Source organism: Rhododendron vialii, chromosome 5a (assembly GCF_030253575.1).
Source record: "Rhododendron vialii isolate Sample 1 chromosome 5a, ASM3025357v1".
Classification (NCBI taxonomy): domain Eukaryota; kingdom Viridiplantae; phylum Streptophyta; class Magnoliopsida; order Ericales; family Ericaceae; genus Rhododendron; species Rhododendron vialii.
In genome coordinates, this window is record NC_080561.1 from 33,840,738 (window position 1) to 33,864,271 (window position 23,534).

General features: G+C 38.1%; 1 protein-coding gene across 4 annotated transcripts; it reads left to right on the top strand.

Moving 5' to 3' along the window:
* Window positions 1-7,463: 7,463 nt before the first annotated feature.
* Window positions 7,464-22,692, top strand: LOC131327113 (putative protease Do-like 14). 4 transcript variants are annotated; one of them, XM_058360120.1, is made up of 11 exons: window positions 7,464-7,593; window positions 7,719-7,812; window positions 9,581-9,718; window positions 12,670-12,806; window positions 13,482-13,786; window positions 14,736-14,796; window positions 15,016-15,146; window positions 20,069-20,189; window positions 21,610-21,702; window positions 22,038-22,162; window positions 22,398-22,692. In XM_058360120.1, the coding sequence occupies exons 2-11, from the start codon at window positions 7,734-7,736 to the stop codon at window positions 22,447-22,449; spliced, it is 1,242 nt and encodes a 413-aa protein (XP_058216103.1). In that variant the 5' UTR covers window positions 7,464-7,593; window positions 7,719-7,733; the 3' UTR covers window positions 22,450-22,692. The 4 variants fall into 4 exon arrangements, with proteins under 4 accessions (XP_058216103.1, XP_058216104.1, XP_058216105.1 ...); XM_058360121.1 differs by lacking the exon at window positions 9,581-9,718 and having other exon boundaries at window positions 7,465-7,593; XM_058360122.1 differs by lacking the exon at window positions 7,719-7,812 and having other exon boundaries at window positions 7,493-7,593.
* The last annotated feature ends 842 nt before the right edge of the window (window positions 22,693-23,534 follow it).

The window sequence follows — 23,534 nt, forward strand, 5'->3', positions numbered from 1 at the left end:
CTTTTTCGTCTCCTTGTCAAGATTTTTTAATTTTGAAATTCATCTGGACAAGTGAATTAAAAATAAATAAAATTTTAACCCAAAATGCAAAAATAAATAAATAATAATAATAATAATAATAGAAACAACAAAGGATTCAAAAAATTAAAAAGTCAAAAAAGAAAGCCTAGGCCAAACACTCTCTAAATTTAGTACAAGTTGCAACGATGAATATTGAACCAATAATTTCCTGAGCCCGTCATCTCCTTGATTGTCCTCACTCTGTCCCCAATAAGGAACAAAGTGGGGTTCCATAAAAAAAGCCCCAATTCGCCACTTTGCCATCCCTAGTTACAATTAATTCCACTTTTGTTGATGATCCATTGATCATATATATACATTGTACATGCATATGCACGCATCTAGAGGGAGAGGGAGAGAGTGTGTGTGTGTGCGCGCGTGTAGGATTGCAATTTTGATAAGATCATATATGAGATTGCAATTGCATGACAAGTTTAGAGGGTTTTAAGAAATTTTTCTTAGGACTTTGGCTGCAATCATCGCCAACTATGCAATTTAGGCACCGTTATGTCCACATAAACGCCCTTCAGACCATTTTTGTTTGGGTTTTGACAACATTTGGCGACATGGGTCTACAATTATTTTATCAATAATTTTTCAACCACAAATGCCCTTTAGACCATTCGCCGAACTGCAGGTGTGCAGTGTGTTCGTGACCCACTCCCTTTGTGAGTATATGTGTAAGTGTTTATGTGTAATACCCGCTCCGGATATTTCGATATTTCAATTACTTTTAATTGAACTATGTGTTTTAGGGGTTTAAATCGTAAATAATAAAACTTGCGAGAGTTCTGTGTGTGATTTGTGATTGGAGCATAAGTTAGGACGTGGTTCTGCTTACATGTGATAAAGTCCCTTGTGCCTTTATATAGCAATTTATCTTTCTCCATACGTATCTTGTTTCTATGTAGAGAGAGAGAGAAGGAGAAGGAGAAGAAGAAGAAGAAGAAGAAGAATAAGAGAAAGACATGTGCAGGGCTGTTCTTTATAAAATTATTCAAGGTACTTAGAAAGCTTACAAATTTCTGTAATTTTTACTGAATGTTCATTTATGTGTCTAGTATACGGTGGTAAATTTTCATAATTTTCCGAGAGGTGTAAAAAAAGATAAAAATCATAAACCTAACTGTGGTCAGTATCCTATTTTTTAGCAAACAGCTTACAGAGCTGTGTCTTTTATCAATTTTTTATAGTTAAGCGATCCTCCTGATTCTGGGTCCTTATGATTCTGAAAGATTGATAAATTGGTGATGTATTGGCGTTAGTATTACTAAAAAGTATTAAGTATTCAATTTTTAATGAATTTTCGAATACCGACTGTTCTGCTAGAAATTGTGCTTCGCTGCACAGAATTTCTGAGTTTGGAGGTGATTTTGATTAGGTTCCTTTATTTTGAAAAATCTGGAAAAAATCAGGAATGAACTTTGACGAGTGATAATGGTGTGTACCAAATTTGAGATTTATTAGATTTGTATTCTAGTGTTGACGGATTTTACATGTTTGTGTGACACTGTTGGGTTTCATTGACACATTTTGGGAAAAATGGTCATATCTTTTAGCTCGGGTATCGGGTTAGCGTACGGATTGTTGATTCTGAAACTACTTGTATACCTTTCGAAATATGTAGGAGTTGTGACTTGTTTTGTACCAAGTTAAATCAGTTTTTGATTTTAAATTGATAGACGTGCATAATCTGTGATTTTGGACAGATTTTTGTGTAACTTTGGATGAGCATAACTTTGTCATCTGGACTCTGTTTTTAACAAATTTTATATCAAAATTCATGTACCGGAGGTATACTTTCTAATGGTGGTGGTTTCATGATCTGGTTTTAACCTTATAAGAAGTCATAGGCAGAATACGACAGGCTGGTCATAGATTTCAAACCAAATGTAGGGGTTATGTGGTGTTTGAGTGTTACGCTTGTTTAGGAATACTTCTAAACCTTTGAGATGGACATGCTAGTATGCGTTAAGCATCTTTAATTTATTATTAGTATTATAAATTATTGTTAGGAGTTAGTTTTGACGTTTAAGCGTTCAATAAACTGATATGGTTAACTTGTGGTTAGGTGTCAAGCTAGTCAATTGAGAGAGGTCAAAACCGTAAGTTTGGCATACCTCGGTCGATACAAAAGTGAGTGTGTTTAATATGGTTCTTCTCCATATAATATTGCTGTGGTGGTGAGTGTATATCTTGCTATTTGTGATTAGCTTTCGATATGATTATTTTTAATGAGATGTTGTAGTGAGGGGTGTATATCATGCTATTGTTGTTTAGCTTTTGATATGTTGTGAATGATTGCGTGTGAGGCACACCATGTCGTAAGCCATATCGTTCAATGGACGATGGTTGGGAACATGATATGTGGGACACGAGATTTGGTTGTGATATGCGTATCTGATGAAAATACATGTTGATGGGTGTTGATTGAATCGCAGAAAGCTAACATGTGAGGCATACCATGTCGTATGCCATGCCGACTAATTGTCGGTGGATGGGAGCATGGTATGTGGGACACCTTATCTTGGGTTCATGAGATATGGCAGACGTGTCACTGCATGTGATGTGATTACATTCGTATTGTTCTGCAATGATTATTATTGCTTAGTTGGGTGGATATGTTGGTTATAACTGTTGTATATATTCTAGTATTTTCAGTTACATTGGTGATGTGTATTCATGTTGATATTCCTTCAAATATTGTGGTATTATGTTGAGCATTTTTATATCTCACACACTCTAGCTTTCCTTTTTGGTCTACCAGGTAGCAGGTTGCTTAGATTGGGTCCACTACCGGTAGTCGTGTTGAGGTGTTTTGCTAGCGTCAGGTGAAATTTTGGTTACGTTGTTGTCGAGTGCCTTAACTGGTACAGAATTTAATTTGTAAGGAGTTGTAACTAAGGATAGTTAAAGTTTTTTTAAATTGTATAGGTTGTAATTAAGTTTGGTCGATGGTTGGCGTTCTATTTGAGGTTAGCCTTGGACGTTGTGGATGGTCGAGTTTGTTGTATGTGGTTGATGATGAAGTTGGTTTATTCAAGTTGTAAGTAAGTCGTTGGTGGATGTGTTGAAATGTAGAATTTTTAAAGTGCTATAATGCAGATGTTGTTTCTTGGTTGTGCGATGTCATGGTTGGTTGGTCAATACGTTGACTCAGTTTTATGTTAAGGTGATAAGTCTTCTGCTAAGTGTTTATTTCTGATAGGTTGTGATGTGTGGTTTGGTCTTCTGTGTGGAATGCCATGTGGTCGCGTCAACTCGGGCCCACTTTGGGTGCCGTTTGCGGGGCGGGGTGTGACATTATGTGTGATTGTAGCATTGTTGTTATTTTATAACCATACATAATCACATGAATACTTTACACGCACACTCACAACTTTTGACGGGTCTCACACACACTGGAGATGTAGTGTGTATATGACACAATGTGAATGTGAGTGAATTTGTGTAAATAGTGTTTGTGGTTGTAGAATGATTACATGAGTCTATTTGTTGGTTTTTAACTGCATTTGACGACAAGGGTCTAATTGTTGACAAAATCCAAAGTTCAAGTGTTTAATTGAAGTTTATTTAAGTTTAGGTATCTAAATGCAAATTATGGACAAGGACAGGTTTTCTGTGAAATTTTACTTTACAAAAAAAAAAAAAATTTAAAGTATCCACTTTCGGAAGACTACTGACGGATGTTCCCCAAGGAACCACAAGATTATAGAAATCCAAAAAGATAGGGAAATGATATTTGCGCTCCTTTTTTTTATTTAGGCGCTACTTTCAATTTAAAGTTACTAGTAACTTCATAAACAAAGTGGAGCGCCTAAATAAAAAAAAAGAACGTGAATATCAATTTCCAAAAAATACTTGTATATTACTTATTGCTCCCTTTGTCCCTTATTTTTTATTCACTTGTTGACTATTTTATGTCTCATATTGACTCGGTTTATTAGCACTTATATTCTAGCTTAAAAAGCTAATTAATGATACTAGTACTATATAAATAGTCAATTATTTGATTTTTCTAACTTATTTAATTCAAAAATACGTCCGGCCTTTATCTTGAGGTCCTTTGCGGGCAAACGACATCGAGCACCGACCATTATTTTTTAATCAAAAAATAAATCAGTTAAGAAAGAAATATACTTGTATACATCTTTTCTTTATTTTTTAGTTAATTTGAGCTTGTATAAAAACTTAATTGCTGAATGGAAAAGATATTAAGAAAAAATAAATGGGATATATGTAATGTAAAGTCCCACATTGACTAATTGTGAAAGTGTTGAACGGTATATAAGGATTTGTGAGCAGCTACTATATAATTCGAGATTAGCACAGATCATTACATGGGACATCAGAGTTTGCACCAACTGAAAGTGTGGGGCGAGCCCTGCAAGAAGACGTGCTTGGGTGAGCCCGACAAATAAGGAGCTTGAGGAACTTGATGTTCTTAAGCAGGAACCTGTCTCACATTGCTTGTTGGGTGGAAGTTGTTAAATCATGGGACGCAACGAAGACGTTGCAATTTTAAGTAGAGAGATTGTAAAGTCTCACATTGGCTAATTGTGAAAGTGTTTAACGGTATATAAGGATTCGTGAATAGCTACTCTATAATTCGAGCTTAAGATTTTGAGTCAAGTGACAAGACTAAGGGTTAGCTGGCGCAGGTCATTACATGTATTTCACTAAATGTTACTTGAAAAGTTTAAGACTTTGTTTGGTTTGAGTTTTGAGGGAGTTCTTAAGATAATGAGTGAAATGGGAATAGATAGAAAACTTAAGGCTCGTTTGTATGGGGTATTGAAAAGGAGTATTAGTTTTCCGGATCGGGAGTCCAGGTTTATCACCTGGTTTGGCAACCCAAAAACGCAAGGGTATTAGGTTTCCCCCCTCTTCTCTTGTACCGACTAATACCCCTGCGAGGGATTATTATGGGTAGGTTTTGGGGTGTTATTAGTTAATACCACTGACTGGATAAGGCCAAAATAATACCCCCTCCTTCTCCATTTCAACTACAAAATAACATTATCCCCCCATTTTATCCATCATTCAAACCAAATACTGTTTTATCTACCCATTTTTAATATCTCGTCCAAACCAACTACTATTTAATCCCTTTCCATAAACATCACATTAATGTGGTTATCCCTTATTAATCAATACCCTCTACTGTTTTATCTCACCTTCATAAATAATACCCCCACTCATTATCCTACATCCAAACGAGTCCTTAGAGTAATAATTATGGAGAAAAGTTTTTGGAGACAGTTCGCAGCCCCTAGAGTCAAACTGAACATAGTCCCTGTTCACGCAAGTAATTAACTTATGCACCACAATTTTTTGGGTTTGTCCTTATTCATTTTTTTTTTTCGTTCGTTAGTTTTATACCAAACTTTTATGTGATATGGGTGAATAAAGACGAGAAGAATCGGAAAAATAAAAATTTTAATTGGGTAATTTAAAAAAAATATTAGTAACTTATGCACAAGTATTTTTGAAAATATCCAAAAAAAAAAAAATCTCAAAAAAGTCAGTTTTTGGACTTTTCTTGAATATTTACCAAATCAAATTTTTTTACTTTTTCGATTCTTCTCGTCCTACTCACTCATATCACATAAAAATTTGGCGTAAAACTAACAAATGCAAAAAAAAAAAAGAAGAACAAATTTGAACCAAAAAAATATTCTGCAAAAATTAATCACTATCGTAAACACTCTTAAGATTATCTGTTTGTGTAGCATGTAGAAGTTGGAACAAATTGGTCTTGCGGTACCACTACTACACACTCTTTGATGGGCTGTTGTTCAAAATTCTAGGGAAAATAATGGTTAATGACGTGTTTTGATAATTAATATCCGTCAAGGACATGCTGAGAACATTTATTAATATTGAAAATATTTTTGACGGATATTAATTATCAAAACACATATTAAGCTGTCATTTTCCCAAAATTCAACAAGTAAAAAGTTTTTAAATACGTACTCCACTATTTTTTACAATACGGTCTTTGCCGCTGGGCCAAAGTCCATATCTTGGGCTATTTATATATACTTTGACCTATTGGGTCTTGCCTTAGGAGCGGAAAAAAAAAAACTAGATGATTTTAAGATTTAATTATAATTTTTTAGGAAAATGACGGCCCAGTACGTGTTTTGATAATTAATATCCGCCAATGACATGCTGAGAACATTTGTTAATACTGAAAATGTCTTTGACGAATATTAATTATCAAAACACGTCATTGACTGTCATTTTCCTTAAATTTTTGGTTATTTTAAATTGTTAAAACATGAATGGATAAAAAAATCATAAAAAGTGATTAGTTTATAAAACAACTATTTGATAGCTTATTCAAGCAAACACGTTTCTTTTTACAACTTATTAAAAGCTACTCCTATAACAAACAGTTTACAGCTTACTCCATTTTAATTTTCTTAAGCCCATAATCTAAAAATCTATGGCATTGTTTGGTAACACTTATATTATAATTATTGAGCTTATTTGCTTTAAAAAAATTGATTGAATTATTTTTGGTAAAAGTGTCTACACGCAATGATTAAGGTTAATTTAGGCATTTACCAGAAAATAAGTTGTTTTTACAACTTATTTAACAAGCAATATGAAATTTAATTTATCTTATAAAAAGCTATACACCAAACGCATCACCAACTTGTTTGAATTTTGTCAAATGAAAAAAATGAAAATATTCACAATTTTATAATGTAATAATTTACAAGTGATAACAAATGGAGGCAAAGCAAATAAAGTAATTGTTCGTCTATTTAAAAAAATACTAATGTTTTTGTGACTATGTCTGAGCACCACAATTTTGGGTACCATGTAAATTGTCACGAGTGTATTGGTAGAATACGTCTCATTTTATCATTTAAGGGAGCTCATTCAACCAATGTAACTGGTGACACCTCACATGTTACCAAAAAATATGGTGCTGGTCACTATAGCATTGCTCTTCAGAAAATAGAAGTACGTAGTATAATTTTTTATGAACTTCCTCTTCTACCTTTATTTCAAGAGTAGGGGCGTAAAGGAGCCGGGTTGAGCGTCGTAGTGTTCGAGCTCGACTTGTTTACTAAACGAACCTAAATGTGAGCCTAAGCTTGGCTTGTTTACAAACGAGTCGAGCCCTTAACAATTTGAGTTTGGCTAATTTACTTAACGAGTTTCTTTAAACGAATCGAGTATACACAAATGAATCAAGTTTTTGCAAGCAAAAGCCGAGCTTTTGAGTGTCAAGTTGGCTTGTTTAATAAACAAGTCAAAAAAACTTAAACTTGAATTTGATTCAATTACTAAAACGAGCCGAGCGGAGATGAGCCGAGCATCGGACGAGCTAGCCACCCGGTTCGTTTGCAGCGATGTTAAATCAGGAGTTGGAAACTTGGAATGACCCAAGACTACAAATTTGGAGGGGACAATTTGGCACGGAAGGAGTGAGTTGTTCCTAGTACGACTGTCTCGTGTTCGAAACCTCTACCGCTGCTAGTATCTTGCCAATCTGCTCCACCGCCACCGTCCACGGTCCTCTCTCTCTCTCTCTCTCTCTCTCTTCATATATACATATATATGTATATTTTTCGATATAGCTTCGTGGTTTATGTGAGAGTTTGTTTGTTTTTTTACTACTTCTAAAACTTTACTCTCAGGTCCACCGTAACTTAATGGAGCCCGATCTTCGCGGCCCGGAGGAAAAAATGGCGAGCTTCAGCCCATGGAAACGGGGACGCCCTGAGTCTTGGGGTAGGTAAAATACCAGAAATCCTAGCCGTATCGACCAATTTCAAACCGAAACCGTACCGACGGCCGCTCCGGGCTGTCTCCGGCCACCGGACGGCCGATCCGAGCCGTTCAAAAATTCTAAAAAAAAAAACCGAGTGGCCCTACGCGGGAATAAACGGCATCCGATGTGTGTAGGGTGGTTAGATCGAGTACCCTATTTTTCGTGTATACTCGTGTATATATGTATACGCGAAAAATAGGGTACTCGATCTAACCATCCTACACACATCGGATGCCGTTTATTCTCGCGTGGGGCCACTCGGTTTTTTTTTTTAGAATTTTTGAACGGCTTGGATCGGCCGTCCGGTGGCCGGAGACAGCCGGGAGCGGCCGTCGGTACGGTTTCGGTTTGAAATTGGTCGGTACGGCTAGCACTTCTCGTAAAATACTGGTTGCACATTGTGTTTTGTTTAAATTTGGATAGGACAGAGTAATTTTTCTGTTTTTGGCAACTGGGATTGAGGAATTTCTCAGCCAAAAAATATATAAAGTGTAGATATATATATATCTGAAGTCTAGCTCTAATAAACGTATATAAAAAGATTTGATACGTTATTGCAACAGTTTAGCTGTATAGCTCTGTAATGACCAATGTGAAAATTCATCGTTTTTGCCATGCTAAAAAAATGTGTCTAGATGTTGTCTTGGGTGCTAAGATAAATTATTTTCACACAATTCTATTCCTTTGAGGTGAAGCCTTTGGTAATGCCTTAGAGACGTCTCCTTGATGAACAGAAAGGCTATCTAATCAGGTATAATGCAGGAATTGTTTATATATTGGTCTTTAATCATCTGAAAGCAAAGTCTCTCGTGTGCTGACACTTTATGGTTCCGTCATTCGTGTTTTCTCAAAAAGTTGCCGCCTTCTTTATTTCCACAAAAGAATGAAAATTTAGTTCTACACATTTTTGTTTTGGATTTCTATCTTCTTGAAGAGGTAATGCATAAAATTTTGGGTGGTTTTGTTATTCAGTAGTTTATAAACATTTGTATAATGCTCATACATAAACTTTCCTTGTACTGAGAGGAGGGCTTTGAAGTAGCCTTTCCACCGGTGACTTTCTATGCAGATCTATGCATTCTAAAAGTGTTCTACCAGTACAATGAATCACATTAGGCAATTAAGTTGAAATTTATCTTCTTTCTGGTTTGCCCAGCAAAGTTAGAACGTATGCACATATGTCACGTATGCCAATGTACACCTGTTGGTCTTGGTCAGTTCTGATGTTATGCTTAGTTCCTTTAATCTCTATCACATGCCTTGTAAGCACAAAGTTGTATTTACCTGGTGAAGTAGTATCTGGGGAACTGACTGCAATTCAAGCCGAAACATGGTGCTACGCGCTTGCCTGGACGATTAGTCGTGTTGATATGACATTTTCTTGTTGGAGTGGAGACAGTAGTGTTATGAACAGAATGCAATTGAATTGAAAGCGGGAACATGCTTCTGATTCCAATTGCAGGTTGAAATGAGAAGTAGTTTCTGCTGGAAACTATGTGTAACTTGGGAGCAAGGATGAGTTCTGTTTCAATGTTGTGCCTTTTTTGTTTTGTCCTAGATACATCTAAATTATGTGCTTGCTGGTTTGAGATGTTTCAGTCAGTATCTTGTTATTTTTCCTGAGCAGGGGTGTTTCTACTTCTTCTTCTTCTTCTTCTTTTTTTGGGGGGGGTCTTTTCAATGAAGTATAGGTTCATATTTATGATTTTTGTATAATGATATGAACAGGTCCCCGCAAAATTGTCCGGCATTCTTTTTGGGAGAAGTTTGATAGTCGTGTCTATGCTAATATGGACTTGGACATTGACACAAAAAGAGCTGCATTGAAAGCTTCCCCATTTGTTGTTAGCCTTGTCTCCTTTGCAGGTTGATGTTTATCAAATAATTCCATTGTGTTTTTTCCCCCTTTGTTCTCCATATCAGAAATGCTAGGGACAAAGAAAATTTACTCCAAAACTACCCCGAAAAGATCAACTAGTGGTTGAGATTCACTTTGATATGTGTGACCCAATCATCAAAGTGAATCTCAACCACTGATTGCTACTTTCGGGGTACTTTCGGGGTAAGTTTTCTTTGTACCTAGCATTTCCCTCTCCATATTGTGTTTAATGTCTGTCCCTTTGATCCCATATTATACATGATACGACAACGTAGTAGGCTCTCAACCATCTCCCGCTCTTACTCAAATTTTAGTAAAAGTTTCATTTGAAGCACTCAAATGAGCTAACTCATACCCCAGAGCACCAGCACTAGAGGCTTGACTCGACTGAAGTCGTGATTCTTCTTCCAAGCCACTTATACAATTTCCAACCCGCCCTTACTAAAAAAGGAGTTTGCTCAATTGATGCTTTCGTCACTTTCGCTTTTGAGGTCTGGCTGGCTTAGAGCATCTCCAGCAGAGTTTACAAACATCAAATTTGTTACCTCTTGACAGATTTTAGGTGCTCCAGTAGAGGTAGCAAATGCCAAACTAATTTAACCCAACCTTCAAATCTACCTTCTCTCTCTACAAATTTGTTACCTACCCACAAACCTTCAAACGCCAAATTTACAATATTCCATTCCTTTTTGTATTTACCTTTTCTCTTTTTCTATTTTTTCTATTTGGGTTTACAACTAGCCGTTGATTTACATATATTTTTTCCTCTCAAATGTCACTGTTTGAACAGTACAATCCCAATGTTCATTTATTATTTATTTTAATCCTTCTACATTTTTGACTATATATACTACTTGTTCTTGAGTTTTTTTCACTGCCAAATTTTCTAGACTTTTTCACTCTCCTAAGTTATTTTAATCTCAGCACGAACTCTATAAATGTTCCAGAAAATGATTCTTATATTCCAAAAATATCTTTTTCTTCATGTATTGATGATCAAAAATCTCAATTTGCTTCTCAATTCTCTGAACCACATACACAATACGTACGTGGATAATTCACTGGCAAGTGGTAAGGCTAAAAAGAGAGGAGACAATTTCTCTATGGCTAATGAAAAGGTTGAGTCTTTACTTGCCATGATCCATTACATTTGATTGTATCTCCAAACCACATTGAACTGAATGTTTCCACTCCACAAATTAGATGTTCCTACTAGCTCCCCGTTGTTGCCACAAGTACTCCACAAGATCAGCTTGGAGTTGAGAAATCATTACCTTATTTCGAATGCGATGATGATTTTGAAAGAATTGCATTAGTTTTACTATATGCTCCCAACTCACGTGACACCACAACATCAACATCTCCAGCAATGTATGATAATTGTGCATAAACGAAAAACCAAAGAGAAAGGGGTCATTTTTTTCTTAAATTGTTAAAGATATAAAATGATAAAAAATTTGAATTTGTAGAGTCTGCTGGAGTGCAAACTAATCAATCCACCCTTCAATTTTGTAGAAAGGTAGCAAAGTACAGTTTTGAAGCTAGTTTTTGTAACTCTGCTGGAGATGCTTTTATGATCATTTGCTTTGGTCATGCCACTACTTGTCTCCCTTACTTAGATTATTAGTATTGGGGCACAAATCTCAAAAGCTCTTTGTGCAATTTGAATGAAATCGATTATGTCTAAGCATACTTCGAGTTAAAGGGTTGATTTATGGCATAGGTGTAAATTTAAAGACAGAATGGCTTTGAAAATCTTGATTAAGTGTTTGAGTCTCCCTTGATTTGGGTAATTTTTGAAGTACACTTCAATTTGATATAGTTTTTAAGACTAAGTAAATGAGTGGAAATGGTTTAAGGGTATTTAATTTTGGTCTGAAATTTGAGTTGGACTAAACATTTGAAAGGCTCCGAACATTCTCATTTATCTCTCTTAGCCTGGAGTCTCCCCTTTCCCATCCCACTCTTCTCTTTTTTTTTCCTGGTTTTTGATATTTATTTTTTTGCACAACCTCAGCAGTTAGGACAAATCATAATCTAGTGTGTTACGAACTTCTATTGATGCTGTCGTCACGATATCTATTTTAGCTGATAGTGACTTGAGTTTATTTTATGTGCTGTGTTTATTGTTCTCATGCTAGGTTGTTTTAATCATCTATTTGCGAGTACGGCATATGATGTTACGTCAGTTAATTTGTGTGAATTGTTGGCCCAATTTATTTGAACCGATGGAACTGGAAACATTTCAAGTTATGTCTTCTATATTTGCTATCTAGGTTGGTTTTATCTTTTACTTTTCAGATAGGACATGAGCTATTACTTGGTTGGTGTGAATATTAACGCGTTTCACTTATTTGAAGTCGTAGATGATGGGTTTGCTGGCTGATTGCTCCATATTTCCATTATGCTCGGATTATATTTCATAACAAGCTATTTTGATGGTTAATCGGCAAGAGAAAGCCTCATTTATTTACATGTTCATGTTCATATTTGTTTTTTGTTTCTAACTTTCTAGCTCAACAATTTTCCACTTGAAGGGATCACATATTTTCTTCCCACGGTTATGAACCCCTACATTGCACGGGTTACTTGCTACTTCTTGTATATAGATGTATTGTATTGGCGGTCATACTTCTTATTGGTTATCACTAATACGGTCCGTTTCTCCTAAGGACCACCGCATTTTAAGCTAAAATGCGCACTGCTGTTCTGGTCGTTGGATTGTGTTTTGAATGGTCAGGATTCGCGGACAATCTATTCGCGCGAATAGATTTCCATTCAAAACACAATCCAACGGCCAGAACGGTAGTCCGCATTTTAGCTTAAAATGCGGTGGTCCTCATGTGAAACGCTCAGATCACTAATAATACCTACAAGTTGTCATTCTGACATTGTTGTGTGTTTGTGTATAAATGATTCTATTTGTTTCTTTTTCAAGGTGGGGAGCCGTTGTTCATGGGTTCTGGCACTATTGTGGATTGTGAGGCAGCTAATGGTGCATGCTCTATTACTATATTGGCTTCGGCAAGGCTGCTTGGTTCTTCGGCTGGATTAGATGTAGATAATGATATTGAGGTAGTTACTTTTGATCAATTTTTACAAGGACTTGGGCTGTTGGGAATGGGTATCGGTGCGGGAACATGTTTGAGTGTTGGGGTCATAGACTCAGAATAGTCTCAGATCAAGGACACATGGACCTCGGCAAAATGTTTGTATATTTATGAGTATATTCATGGATTAACTCTGCCTGTGCCGTGCTTAGAGTCTTATTGTTTTTACAGCCAGTCCCAAGCCCAGAAGCCCGGATAAAGAAGGAGGGTTGGCTGTCACGTAAAACCCGTTAGATCTTTATGACATGAATCATAATATGAATAGGCGAAATGCTAGGGCGTTCCCCTTCAGCGACGCTTTGTGCCTTCTTGCCCTGGGCTGCCCAATGGAAAAATTAGGATTCATGTAGCTGACCCCTATTGATTGGGACACAAGGCTTGGTTTGGTTTTTTATATTTCATGCATGACATGGGAGTTCAATGCATGGGTTCTACACTAAACTCAAATTGCTTAATAAGTTTTTATGTGTGTCCCGCACACACAACCAATACCCTTATTTGACGAACGTTTTCTATGGAGATACATATTGCATTTCAAAGAGTCCATGTAACAGAGCTTTCGGTAGAAGTTATCTTAGGTCCTATAAAATCACTGTTCATTCATTTTGATATTTGACATGTAGTTGCACTTGTGTTGCAGATTGAAGTGCGTCTCTCAGATGGTACATTGTTAAATGGTCAAGTGGATGCATGTGATTTCCATTATAATCTTGCTTTGATTAAGATTCAACATGAAGTAATGGTGCAACCTGCAAGCCTTAGGATTCTTGATGATTCTATAAGTACACATCCATGTGGAATCCAGGACAAGGGGGTGGGTTCTGAATCTTTTCAGCTTCGCCCTCATTCTGATTTAATTCGTCTTTGTCCCGGAGATGTGGTTGTTGCTCTTGGCCGATACTTTGAGGAACCATATGAGATCATGGCTGCACCTGGAAGATTTAGGTACACAAAGATGCTTACATGTAATTTCTTTATCAATTGGGAGAATACACCACATACCTTGAAGAGTTGAACGCAAGAAGTAAATGTATCTTTATTAATTACAAACACTTGTACTCTAAACTTGTGTGTACACAACACCACACACTATAACTTTCAAAGGACAACTCTCACACAATATTTAGTACACTAGCTAGGAAGACAATTCAACTTTTGGACACCTCACTTAAGTCTCTCACTTGGACTCTTACTCTCTTACTTGGAGTATCTCTCACTCTTTTTTCTTGATTGGCTAGTATCTCTCACTCTTGCATGCACTCTCTTTTTGCATACGTGCCTAAAGAGGCTCCGCCCCTATTGAGTTGTGTCTTCTAGACTCAATACTTCTACAAGCTTCTAGAGAGCTCCTTAGGTTCTAACATATTCTGGTAGAACCCGACCGAAAAAGAACCTTTTTTATTACTTCCTATGATGCAATTGGAGCTTATCGACAGAAACGAATCAATTTGGAGAGCCCGATGTGTCTCCGGTGGCGACTATATCAATGTGTTATTTCTTCAAGAGAAGTTCCTGTCGAGGTTCACTATGAATCTTAGCCCAAAGCATTACGGAAGAGTCTGAAAGACTCTAGCATATTCTAGATGTTTCCGAAAATGTTTGGAAGTTTCTGGCAACATCCAGAAGACTCCAAAAAATTCAAGAGAGGTGGTGATGATTTTTTACTCATCTTCTATCCTATGATAAGTTTCCCGAAGATCAAACTGAGAGTGTATGAAGCTCATGTCTTTCAAAGATTGTATTATGCTATATATATTGCCCACTAATTGTGTTGTTTTGTGTTAATCACACTGCATCAAAGATGCACCAGAAGACATGATGTATATATTGTGGAGCATTCTTATTTCGATTTCTTGACAAGTACTTACCTATGCTCTCCTTTCTTTTTGTCCAGTCTTGATTCTGTCGAGTTTGATTGTAAAGAACTATTCAGAGCGAACTGCAAGATTTCAAAAGTAATAACTCATTCTCTCTTTAGGCAAGTGTTGTTGTAGTATAGTGTAGATCACACATGATGGAATGAGACCCTAGCCTACACTGTTTTGGTGACAATTGACTTAATTCTTTGTAAGTTTGTAGTCTCTAGAAGTTAGTGGAGTTTGGTCTTGGTTTTATTTGAGTAGATTTTTTTGTCTTTATGGTTATCTCTTGAACTAATGATCTTCTTTTGCTAGTGTGGCATTGGTGGACCCCTTATTAATAGGTATGGAGACGTCATTGGAGTCAATTTTTACGACGAGCTGTGTACTCCTTTTCTACCCATCAACATAGTTTTGAAATGGTTGGAGCATTTTAAGAAATATGGGTAAGTTCCAAGTATCTTTGTGCGTCATTACAAAGTAGGGTCTTTTCTATTTAGTAGCGTGCAATTCATGTAGGGGTTTGTTTGATAGTTTAACAGGCATGTGAATGAATGTTTCTTTTTGTCACCACTTTTGATTGTTTGAGCTTGGACAAGTAAAGAGAGCTCATGTATGCAAGTTGTCTCTCCCACTGGAAACCTTCTTGTCAAAACTGCTCTTTTGAGGTGTATAATGCTAAGCCTAATGGTTCAGTTCTACAGAATTTGACTCCATTGGTTGACCTACTTGCACATGGGGTGAAACAAGCTTGTTTGGCTTGGAAAGTTCATGGGAGTGCCCAAGTATGGACACTCATAGTTGGGTTTGGTCAAATTTTTTTTTCGGACCTTCCTAAATCTTATTCTGCTAGCCTTAATTGGTCGACCACTGTACTATCGGCAACCAGTGTATATTGGGGCATATTTATAACGTGTAAGATATGAAGTCAATCAACCATTGGGAAATGTATCTTTGTTTTGAATTTCTAGAGTGCCTAGCTATCAAAACTAGGGCATCTAGGCCCAATTAGATCTCCTTGAAGCACCACTTTATTGTGGATGAAACTCCTCGATCCTCCATGTGGTCATCAATCTTCCCTTTGAGTTGCTAGGTGCTTCATGTAGCCTTCGGGTAGTAACTAAAGGCATTTGTGTAGTAACTCTTCTATGGATCCTTTGTCCTAGAGTACAAATGCAAGTGTATGGAAAGGGAACCCTTGCAATTGTGGCTTTTGTACAATCCCTTGTAAATTGTAAATGCAAATCGATACATCCCAAATTAATATTCCCTTCCTTTTCACGACTTTGGATTAACTGGCGTGTCCTCACAGAGGCGTATTATGGATTAGGAGTTATGACATAGTTGTTTACATTGTTCCATTAAGAATAACCATAGGAAGATTTGAGGTGAATGATCTTATCTCTTACTCCTATGGCCTTGTGCCTGAAAGACGTTACTTGTTTCATTGAAGTTATATTGCGGACAGTAATTTAGGCCCCTGGCATGGGATCCAGTACAATAAAATCTAGCGTACAAGAGTAGAAGAGTAGTAGAGTTAGATGGGGACAAGTACAGAGGTGATGATGGTAGGTTGCACGAGGATATGAGGATAAGTTGCAAGTTGTTGATGTAGGACGGTTTTCGGACACTTAGAGTTGGAATCATGGTGGTTTTCGGCGGGGAGATAAGAATCATTACTTGGATAAGTGCGCAAAGAAGAAGAAAGGAAAGAATGAGAAGAAGAAGAGAGAGATTCACCCTCGCAAGGGGTAGGTGGTTAGTTTTGAGAGTTAGAAGGCGATTGGCAAAATGAGGCGACTTCTCTCCAAACCCTAGCCGCCGCACCGACCACCGGCGATCCTCGCCGGCCGTGCCTCCCCACTTCCCCCTCCTCTTCTCTCCTCTTCTTCATCCCCTCTTTGCAGTGGAATTCCTCAGGATTCACGCTGATTCTCGAGGAGTTGTGCAGTCTGAGAGAGCAAGCTGGGGGGTTAGCGATGAGCGATTGGAAGATCGGTGGGGTGTTTGGCGGAGAACGGCGGAGAGAAGGAGGGGGAGTGAGGGATGTGCGAAGGATAGTAGTGGAACAACCGGGAAGGTTGACTCCATAGGTCAGTCACTCAAGGGGCCTCACCTAGGCTTCTCCGTTCTTCTCTCGTCAGAACGGTAAGTACTCTCCCTGCTCTTGTTAGGGTTTGACATTAGGGTCTTTGCAAATCATGGGTAAACAAAAATCGACTAAGAAATTAACTCTACGGGACTTTCACGACCAAATTGATAATGAGTATGGTTTTTCTGATGTCGAAATAGTCTTTATTAAAGAGGAAGATGATGATGAGGTCAGCTGATAATGATTTAGGGGTGGCAATGGCTATTTCCAGTCTTGGATTGAAAACTTCGGCCAAGGCTGCTGAGCATGGTGTAGGAGTGATCTTGACACCTCCTCAAATTCCGTCTACTAGACCTTTGAGTGTGGTTGCTCAGATTCCTCCTGTTCAGGGGGACAAACCAGAAGGTAAAGCTACTGTTTGGACAAAACGGAAGATTTTACCTACCAATGATGTTAAAATTGGAAAGCTAAGTAAACACTTTAAGAAAGTTCCAATTGTTTATGAGAATGGTCAAGTCATGATTCCGTCTAATATTTCTGAAAATGGGGCTTTGAAATGGAAAAATGCCATTATGGGCTGCTTTGTTGACAAACGGTTATCCTACTTTCAAGTTAGATCCTGGGCTCAACGGGTGTGGAAAACAGAAGTTGAGGATGTCGTCACCCTAGACAACGGTTTTTTTGTGTTCAACTTTAGGGACACGGAAACTTTGGACTCCATTCTTGAGAACGACCCATATTTTTGTGGGGGCAAACATAGTGTGATTAAAAAGTGGCATCCTGGGATGCATCTCACTAAAGGCGCCTTCTCTAGTGTTCCGGTTTGGGTTAAACTCCACAATGTTCCCCTTGAATCATGGACCAAAGATGGATTGAGTTATATTGCTAGTTATATCTGTAATCCCCTTAGATGATTTCACGCAAAATCTTAGCCGGTTGACGTTTGCTTGTGTCTGTATTGAAGTGGAAGCGGCGAAGGAGATTCCCAAGTCCTTCGTTGTTAATTTGGGTTATGGTGAGCCATAAGTAGAGGTTTCTTGGAAACCCCAAGCCTGTAACACTTGCAAAATTTTTGGCCACACTACTAATGCTTGCGCAATCCAGCCCAAGGTCCTCCTTCTTAAGTAAGGAAAGCCAAAGAGCCAGTAGGACAGGAAGTCCCCGTTGCTCAAGAGCGAATTTTTAAGGAGCGAGTTGGAAACGAAGGTAAAGCGTGGGAAGAAGTTAAGAGGAAGAAAGACCATAGATCCCCTCTAAGTTGCCTTTGGTTACCTCTTCTCCTTGCCATTCAGGTGCCTCCTCTGATGTGCTAAGGAAAGATGATATGGGGAATATGCCTCCTTCGGTGATGGTATCTTCTAGTTGTTTTGATGTGCTGAAGTCGTGTGACTCCAACAATTACTCATGTGTGACAGACCAACGAGAGGTTCCTGAGATTGACCCTGTGGCTCCTCGTCGGTCTACACGGTTCCGAAAGCCTCCAAAGATTCCTTTGGAAGGCGACTTCGTAGGGCCTAGACATGGCTCGAATCCGTTGGTAGGGGAATCTTCATCATCTCGAGGTGAAAATAAAAAGAAGCTTCACGAGAAGATAAAAATGTTAAAGGCTTCGAGGACTTAGATAGTTGGGGCTTAGGTGGTTGAGGCTTGCCTTTTAGAGTTGTGTTGCTTCTTTGCAGTGTGCTTTGAGCGTCATCGGATATCTCTTTTGCTTTGTTTAATTTTTTTTTTTTTAGCTTTGTATTTGCGTTTTTGTTTGCCTGGGGTATGCCTCTTGTAAACATGTACATTCGGTTATCCTTTTTAATTTCAAGCTAACTTACCAAAAAAAAAAAAGGGTAGGTGGTTTCTGCAAGGAAAGACCGCAGCCCAAACCCCAATTACAATGGCCCCTGCCTTGTAAAAACTCAATTCATTAATCAAATCTGTGTTGGAAAGAAAGATTACATCCGTAACTTGGTTAAACAATGGCCTTTTGAAGTCCTAGAAGTCTAAGTGACATGAACCTAATCAATGAATACATTTAACAAAATGATGGATTAACCTAGATATAAATGCATACATTGAACCTATAACAATTAGATGCAAAAAACTAAAAATGTAATGCATACACTGAACAAAGCATTTGTGCTAATGAACCTAACTAAATAATAAATGCAGATTCATGTACTAAAAGACCTATAAGATGACTCTTGAGTGGCCCCGGCAACCCATGAGTAACCCCATGACTAGGGCTATAAACGAACCGAATCGAGCCGAACCCTGTTAAGTTCGGCTCGGGTTCGTTAAGGTACTAATCTGGCTCGAGTTCGGATCGAGTTTGATTCGAGCCTGAACAACTTGGCTCCAGTTCGGCTCGTTAAAAATTTTCAAAGCTCGGGTTCGGCTCGGTTGGGTTCGTTAAGGTACTAATTTGGCTCGAGTTCGGCTCGGGTTCAATTCAAGCCTGAACATCTTGGCTCGAATTTGGCTCGCTAAACTCAAACGAACCCGAGCCGAGCCGAGCCGAATCTAAGCTTGAATTGAGCTCGTCAAGACTCGGGTTTGGTTCGGCTTGGCTCATTACACTCAACTGAACCTAAACTCTCTCATTGATCGTATAGAATTTGGGAGAAAAATAAGTATTGAATTATATATATAACCTTAAAAAATTTTATATTTACAAATAGACCCCTAAAGAATTATTAATTATATTTAACTACAGGTTCGCGAGCCGAATACCGTTAGGCTCAGGTTCGGCTCATTTACGGAACAAGCCTAGAATCGAGGTCCAAGTTCAGTTCGTTTAGTAGACGAATCAAACTCGATTGAGCTCTTGCCGAATCGAGCCTCGAACAGTTCGCGAACGGCTCAGTTCATTACAGCCCTACCCATGACCAGAGCCTCTCTGAACCTATCAAAACACCCTTGACTGCTTCTCGTGGACCACATCAGTTGTATAAAGTAAGGATGATATTTTTTCCTAGGTTTTCTGGCCTTATTTCTCTGTCATCACAATTTTTTGTTAAACTCCTCGCATTCCTCTGTGACATACTTCTCGATGGAGGGATATAGGGTAGCAGTATCTTTTGAGACAGTGTTTTCCTCTAATCTGTTGTTTGAATACTATTAGTGTCGCTACATGTTCTCATTTATAGGCAATCCTCGCCCTCTCCCTCTGAAAGGAAAAATAACTAGTTGGTCAACTAAAAGTTTGTTAGATTTTTTGTGAACTGCCAAAACATTTATCTGAAATCATTTTAAGCGGTCTTAGAGGGTTTAATGTCGTGGTATCAGGAGATTCTTCCGACCTTGCCTTGGAATGCAGATGACTAATCTCTGTGCTGCAAGGCCAGGCCAGTTGGAAAAGATTATCCAGAAGTTTCCCAATATGTCCGAAGGTGTTCTTGTTGAAGAGGTATGTTCTCTGCTGCTACACCCTTTTCCTAGATGGATCCTGATTCACCTGCAATCTTATTTAGGACTTACAGATGCATTTCTTCGTAGATGTTTAAATACACCCCTACAGTAAAGCTACAAGAAATTTGACTGCATATGTAGAATATTGAGTTGATGGTGTCACGATGATTGGAAAAGATATTATTGTGGCCATATGCAATCTAGACCTCTTGCTTCAACTTGGTGTGACCAGTACAGATTGCTAAATTAATTGATTGTCCTTTTGTAGTTTGACTATAATGCTGGCATAAAAGCTGTGACATATTGACACTTAACTAGCTGTGATTAGTCTTCCTTCTCCATGTATTTTCCCTTCTTTTCTTGATCAGCAACAAATTTGCTAATATTAATAAAGAAATTGGCAGAAGGATAAAAGAAAAGGAGGACAAGTAGTCCACCAAGTACAATAAACTCTGTGTGCTACAAATGGCTCTCCAATCTCTTGTAATAAAAAAACAATGGTATCCCTTGAAAGGAGGAGACACTGCCACCCAAAAGAAGCAAAGATAACATATCTCTCAGCGATGTTACACCGACTTAGGTGCAGATATCGGGTGTGGGTGTTTATCAAAGGATCGGGCAGCTCAAAATGTATGATACACAGCTATGGATCCGAGTTCTAATATGGATATGGTGCACATTAAACACCTTATCCAGTATGACATTTCCTGTCAGTTACTGGGAAGCAGAAGCTGGATATGGGCCTGTGAGTATCAAACTCAGCGGGTCTCCACTGAATATTTGTAAAGCTCCAGCCCAGGTCAAAACCTTTAACCCTGGTCAAATACCAAACTCCTTTGATATGCTAACTGCTAAGACACCCCAAGTTCCTAACAGTGCTGCAATCAGTACAGACCCTGGCAGCACCACACTATCGACAATATGTTCAAGCATTTTGAGCTTTGTTTTAACCGTAAACTTCGTTGGACAACAGCAGTTAGCAGTCACAAAAGTTCAAATTTTTGAAAATGAAACAGAATAATCAAGAGGATATCTTTCAGACAATTTTGATATTTTAAGGTACATGTAAAACTAATAAGGAATGATTTTCTTACACTCCTTGTTTAACCAAAATCACTCCTTTTGTCTTCTGTTTTTATTACACGTTAAAAAAGCCACTGTATTTTGGTAGTATTTTTTTTTTTCTCTGGATGTCAACACAAAATGCCCCGACAATTTTGGATATTTGGATATTTTTGCATAATGATACAAGAAGAGCAGTGCTTTCAATCAAAAGTGGAGTGTGAATCATGTCCTTTGTGTTTGACGAGTACGTCTATGGCATTTATGGTTTTGAACATATGGATGTGCTCTCTATCTCAATTGAGATGTTACAAGTAATCTTATAGTCGCTGCATTTTGTTGTAACAATCAACTAGGTTATAGAAGGGTCCCCTGCTGAGTGTGCTGGAATACTCCATGGCGATGTTATTGTCCAATGTGCAGGCAAATTCGTTCGAAGTTTTTTGGAGGTACGCAACTTTTATCGTTGTTGTTACGAGCCAGGACAAAATAAAAAATTGTCATTGCTGTTAAGGGGGAGGTATTGGGGGCTTGCCCTATATGGGTGGCTGGTCTGGTCACTGGCCCTGTCTAGGTCAATGAGGCTACCCATTAGGTTGTTGAGTGGCCTTCGTGGATATGCCTCAGCCTAGCGACTGCCAGTAGCCTTTTCATTATGGAGAGTATGAAGTGTGTTTTTATTTTCCTCCCATTTTAGTTTACGTTATTTTTCGATCGGCCCCTTGTGTTTTTGCATTATTGCACTCTTATGATATGTTTTTGTTTAATCTTTCTCCTGTTGCAGTTCTGTGGTGTAGTATGGGACAAGGCTGGGAAATCTGTGAAGGTGGTTGTGATAAGAAAAACAAGCGGTGCCCGTTTGAAGCTTAAGGTGAAGGTTGATGAGATAAACCCAGAAAATTTTTATGGGTAAATATCTTTGCATTTTGGTTAATCTGTAATTATGTTTTTAAAATGGGTGTAAGTTTATGGATTTGCTTTCGTATCACATTTTGTCGAAAGAAATGGGTTTGTTGTTTGGTGGTTTTACTATTTTATCATATTTTATTATGAACTTTTTACATCTGACTTACGTCAGTCATGTTGTTTTACACTGTCCATATATGCTTCATTCGGTTTCTTACGATTTGCCTTTTCTTCTTAGATGGCCGCTCCCTGAAAAACGCTGGGTTTCCGTCAATAGAGTTCGGAGGTAATCCCGTGAAATACTGACTGTGATGTATGCCCTGCTAATGGTCAATATTTATCGGCACAACTGTAGTAGTTTAATACCTTGCCCCTTCTTCTGTCTGCTTTGGATGAATTTCTGATCAAGTATGTATGTATGTAATTAAGTAACTTAACGGGTGTTTATTATGGTTTTTACTGAATGATCAGTATCTACTTTTGTAGCTCCCATTTATTCACAGATCTTTAGAATCTTAACTGACAATTTAACACACCTAACTATTGCCGTACTGAAAAGAGAATATGATTCTATCAAATGTCGGACGTAAATTAAGAGGTTTCTACAAGAACTTGGTTTACTGGTGAGATGCTTGTGGAAAAATGAGACAGGTTGAGGTATTATGGTTCATTTTTTTTGTTTTTGTTTTTGTTTTTGTATTTTGTTTGTGGTTTTTTTTGGGGGGGTGTCCTAGCACCAAGAAAAAGGGTGGCGGGCCCTTTAGTCTATGTTTAGGTCTGTCTCTGTTCAGCTCAATGTACTCCGAAAGATCAGCATTCACCTGACGATCCTTTTGTTCAGTCTTCTTTGCCACTACTGCAGTTATCTCAAGCTCTTTTTACTCGGTCCTTTGATAATGGTGCAACTAGCCGTGATTTGTTTAATCTCTCTATTCAACGACAGTACTCTGGATCTGACAGTGTTATTGTTAGTAATGGTTCGGCTTCGCTCATAACTCATTCTGGTAAGGGCTTACTATCAACTCCTCCTGCCCAATTCACTTCGAATAATGTTCTTCATTTTCCCTGTAGTATGCATTTTTTTATGTACATAAATCTGAGAAACACAACCCTGGCAGACTTGTTTTTTATGTGTTTGGTTTTTATAAATCCTTGACAAGCACTATCAACACAGTGCTTCATCAGGGCCATTGTATTAAGGATCTTGCTCAATTCAACCTTGCTCCGACCAAGATAAACGTCTTATTAACTTTTTTGCCCGGGGTTTGGTCACCACAGTACACGATTTTGCGCTAGGCGCTTTGGTCACCACCGTTCACGTACAGCTATCAGTACCAGGTTACCCTAGTGGCCTAAGTTTCAGTTACTTTGGTGG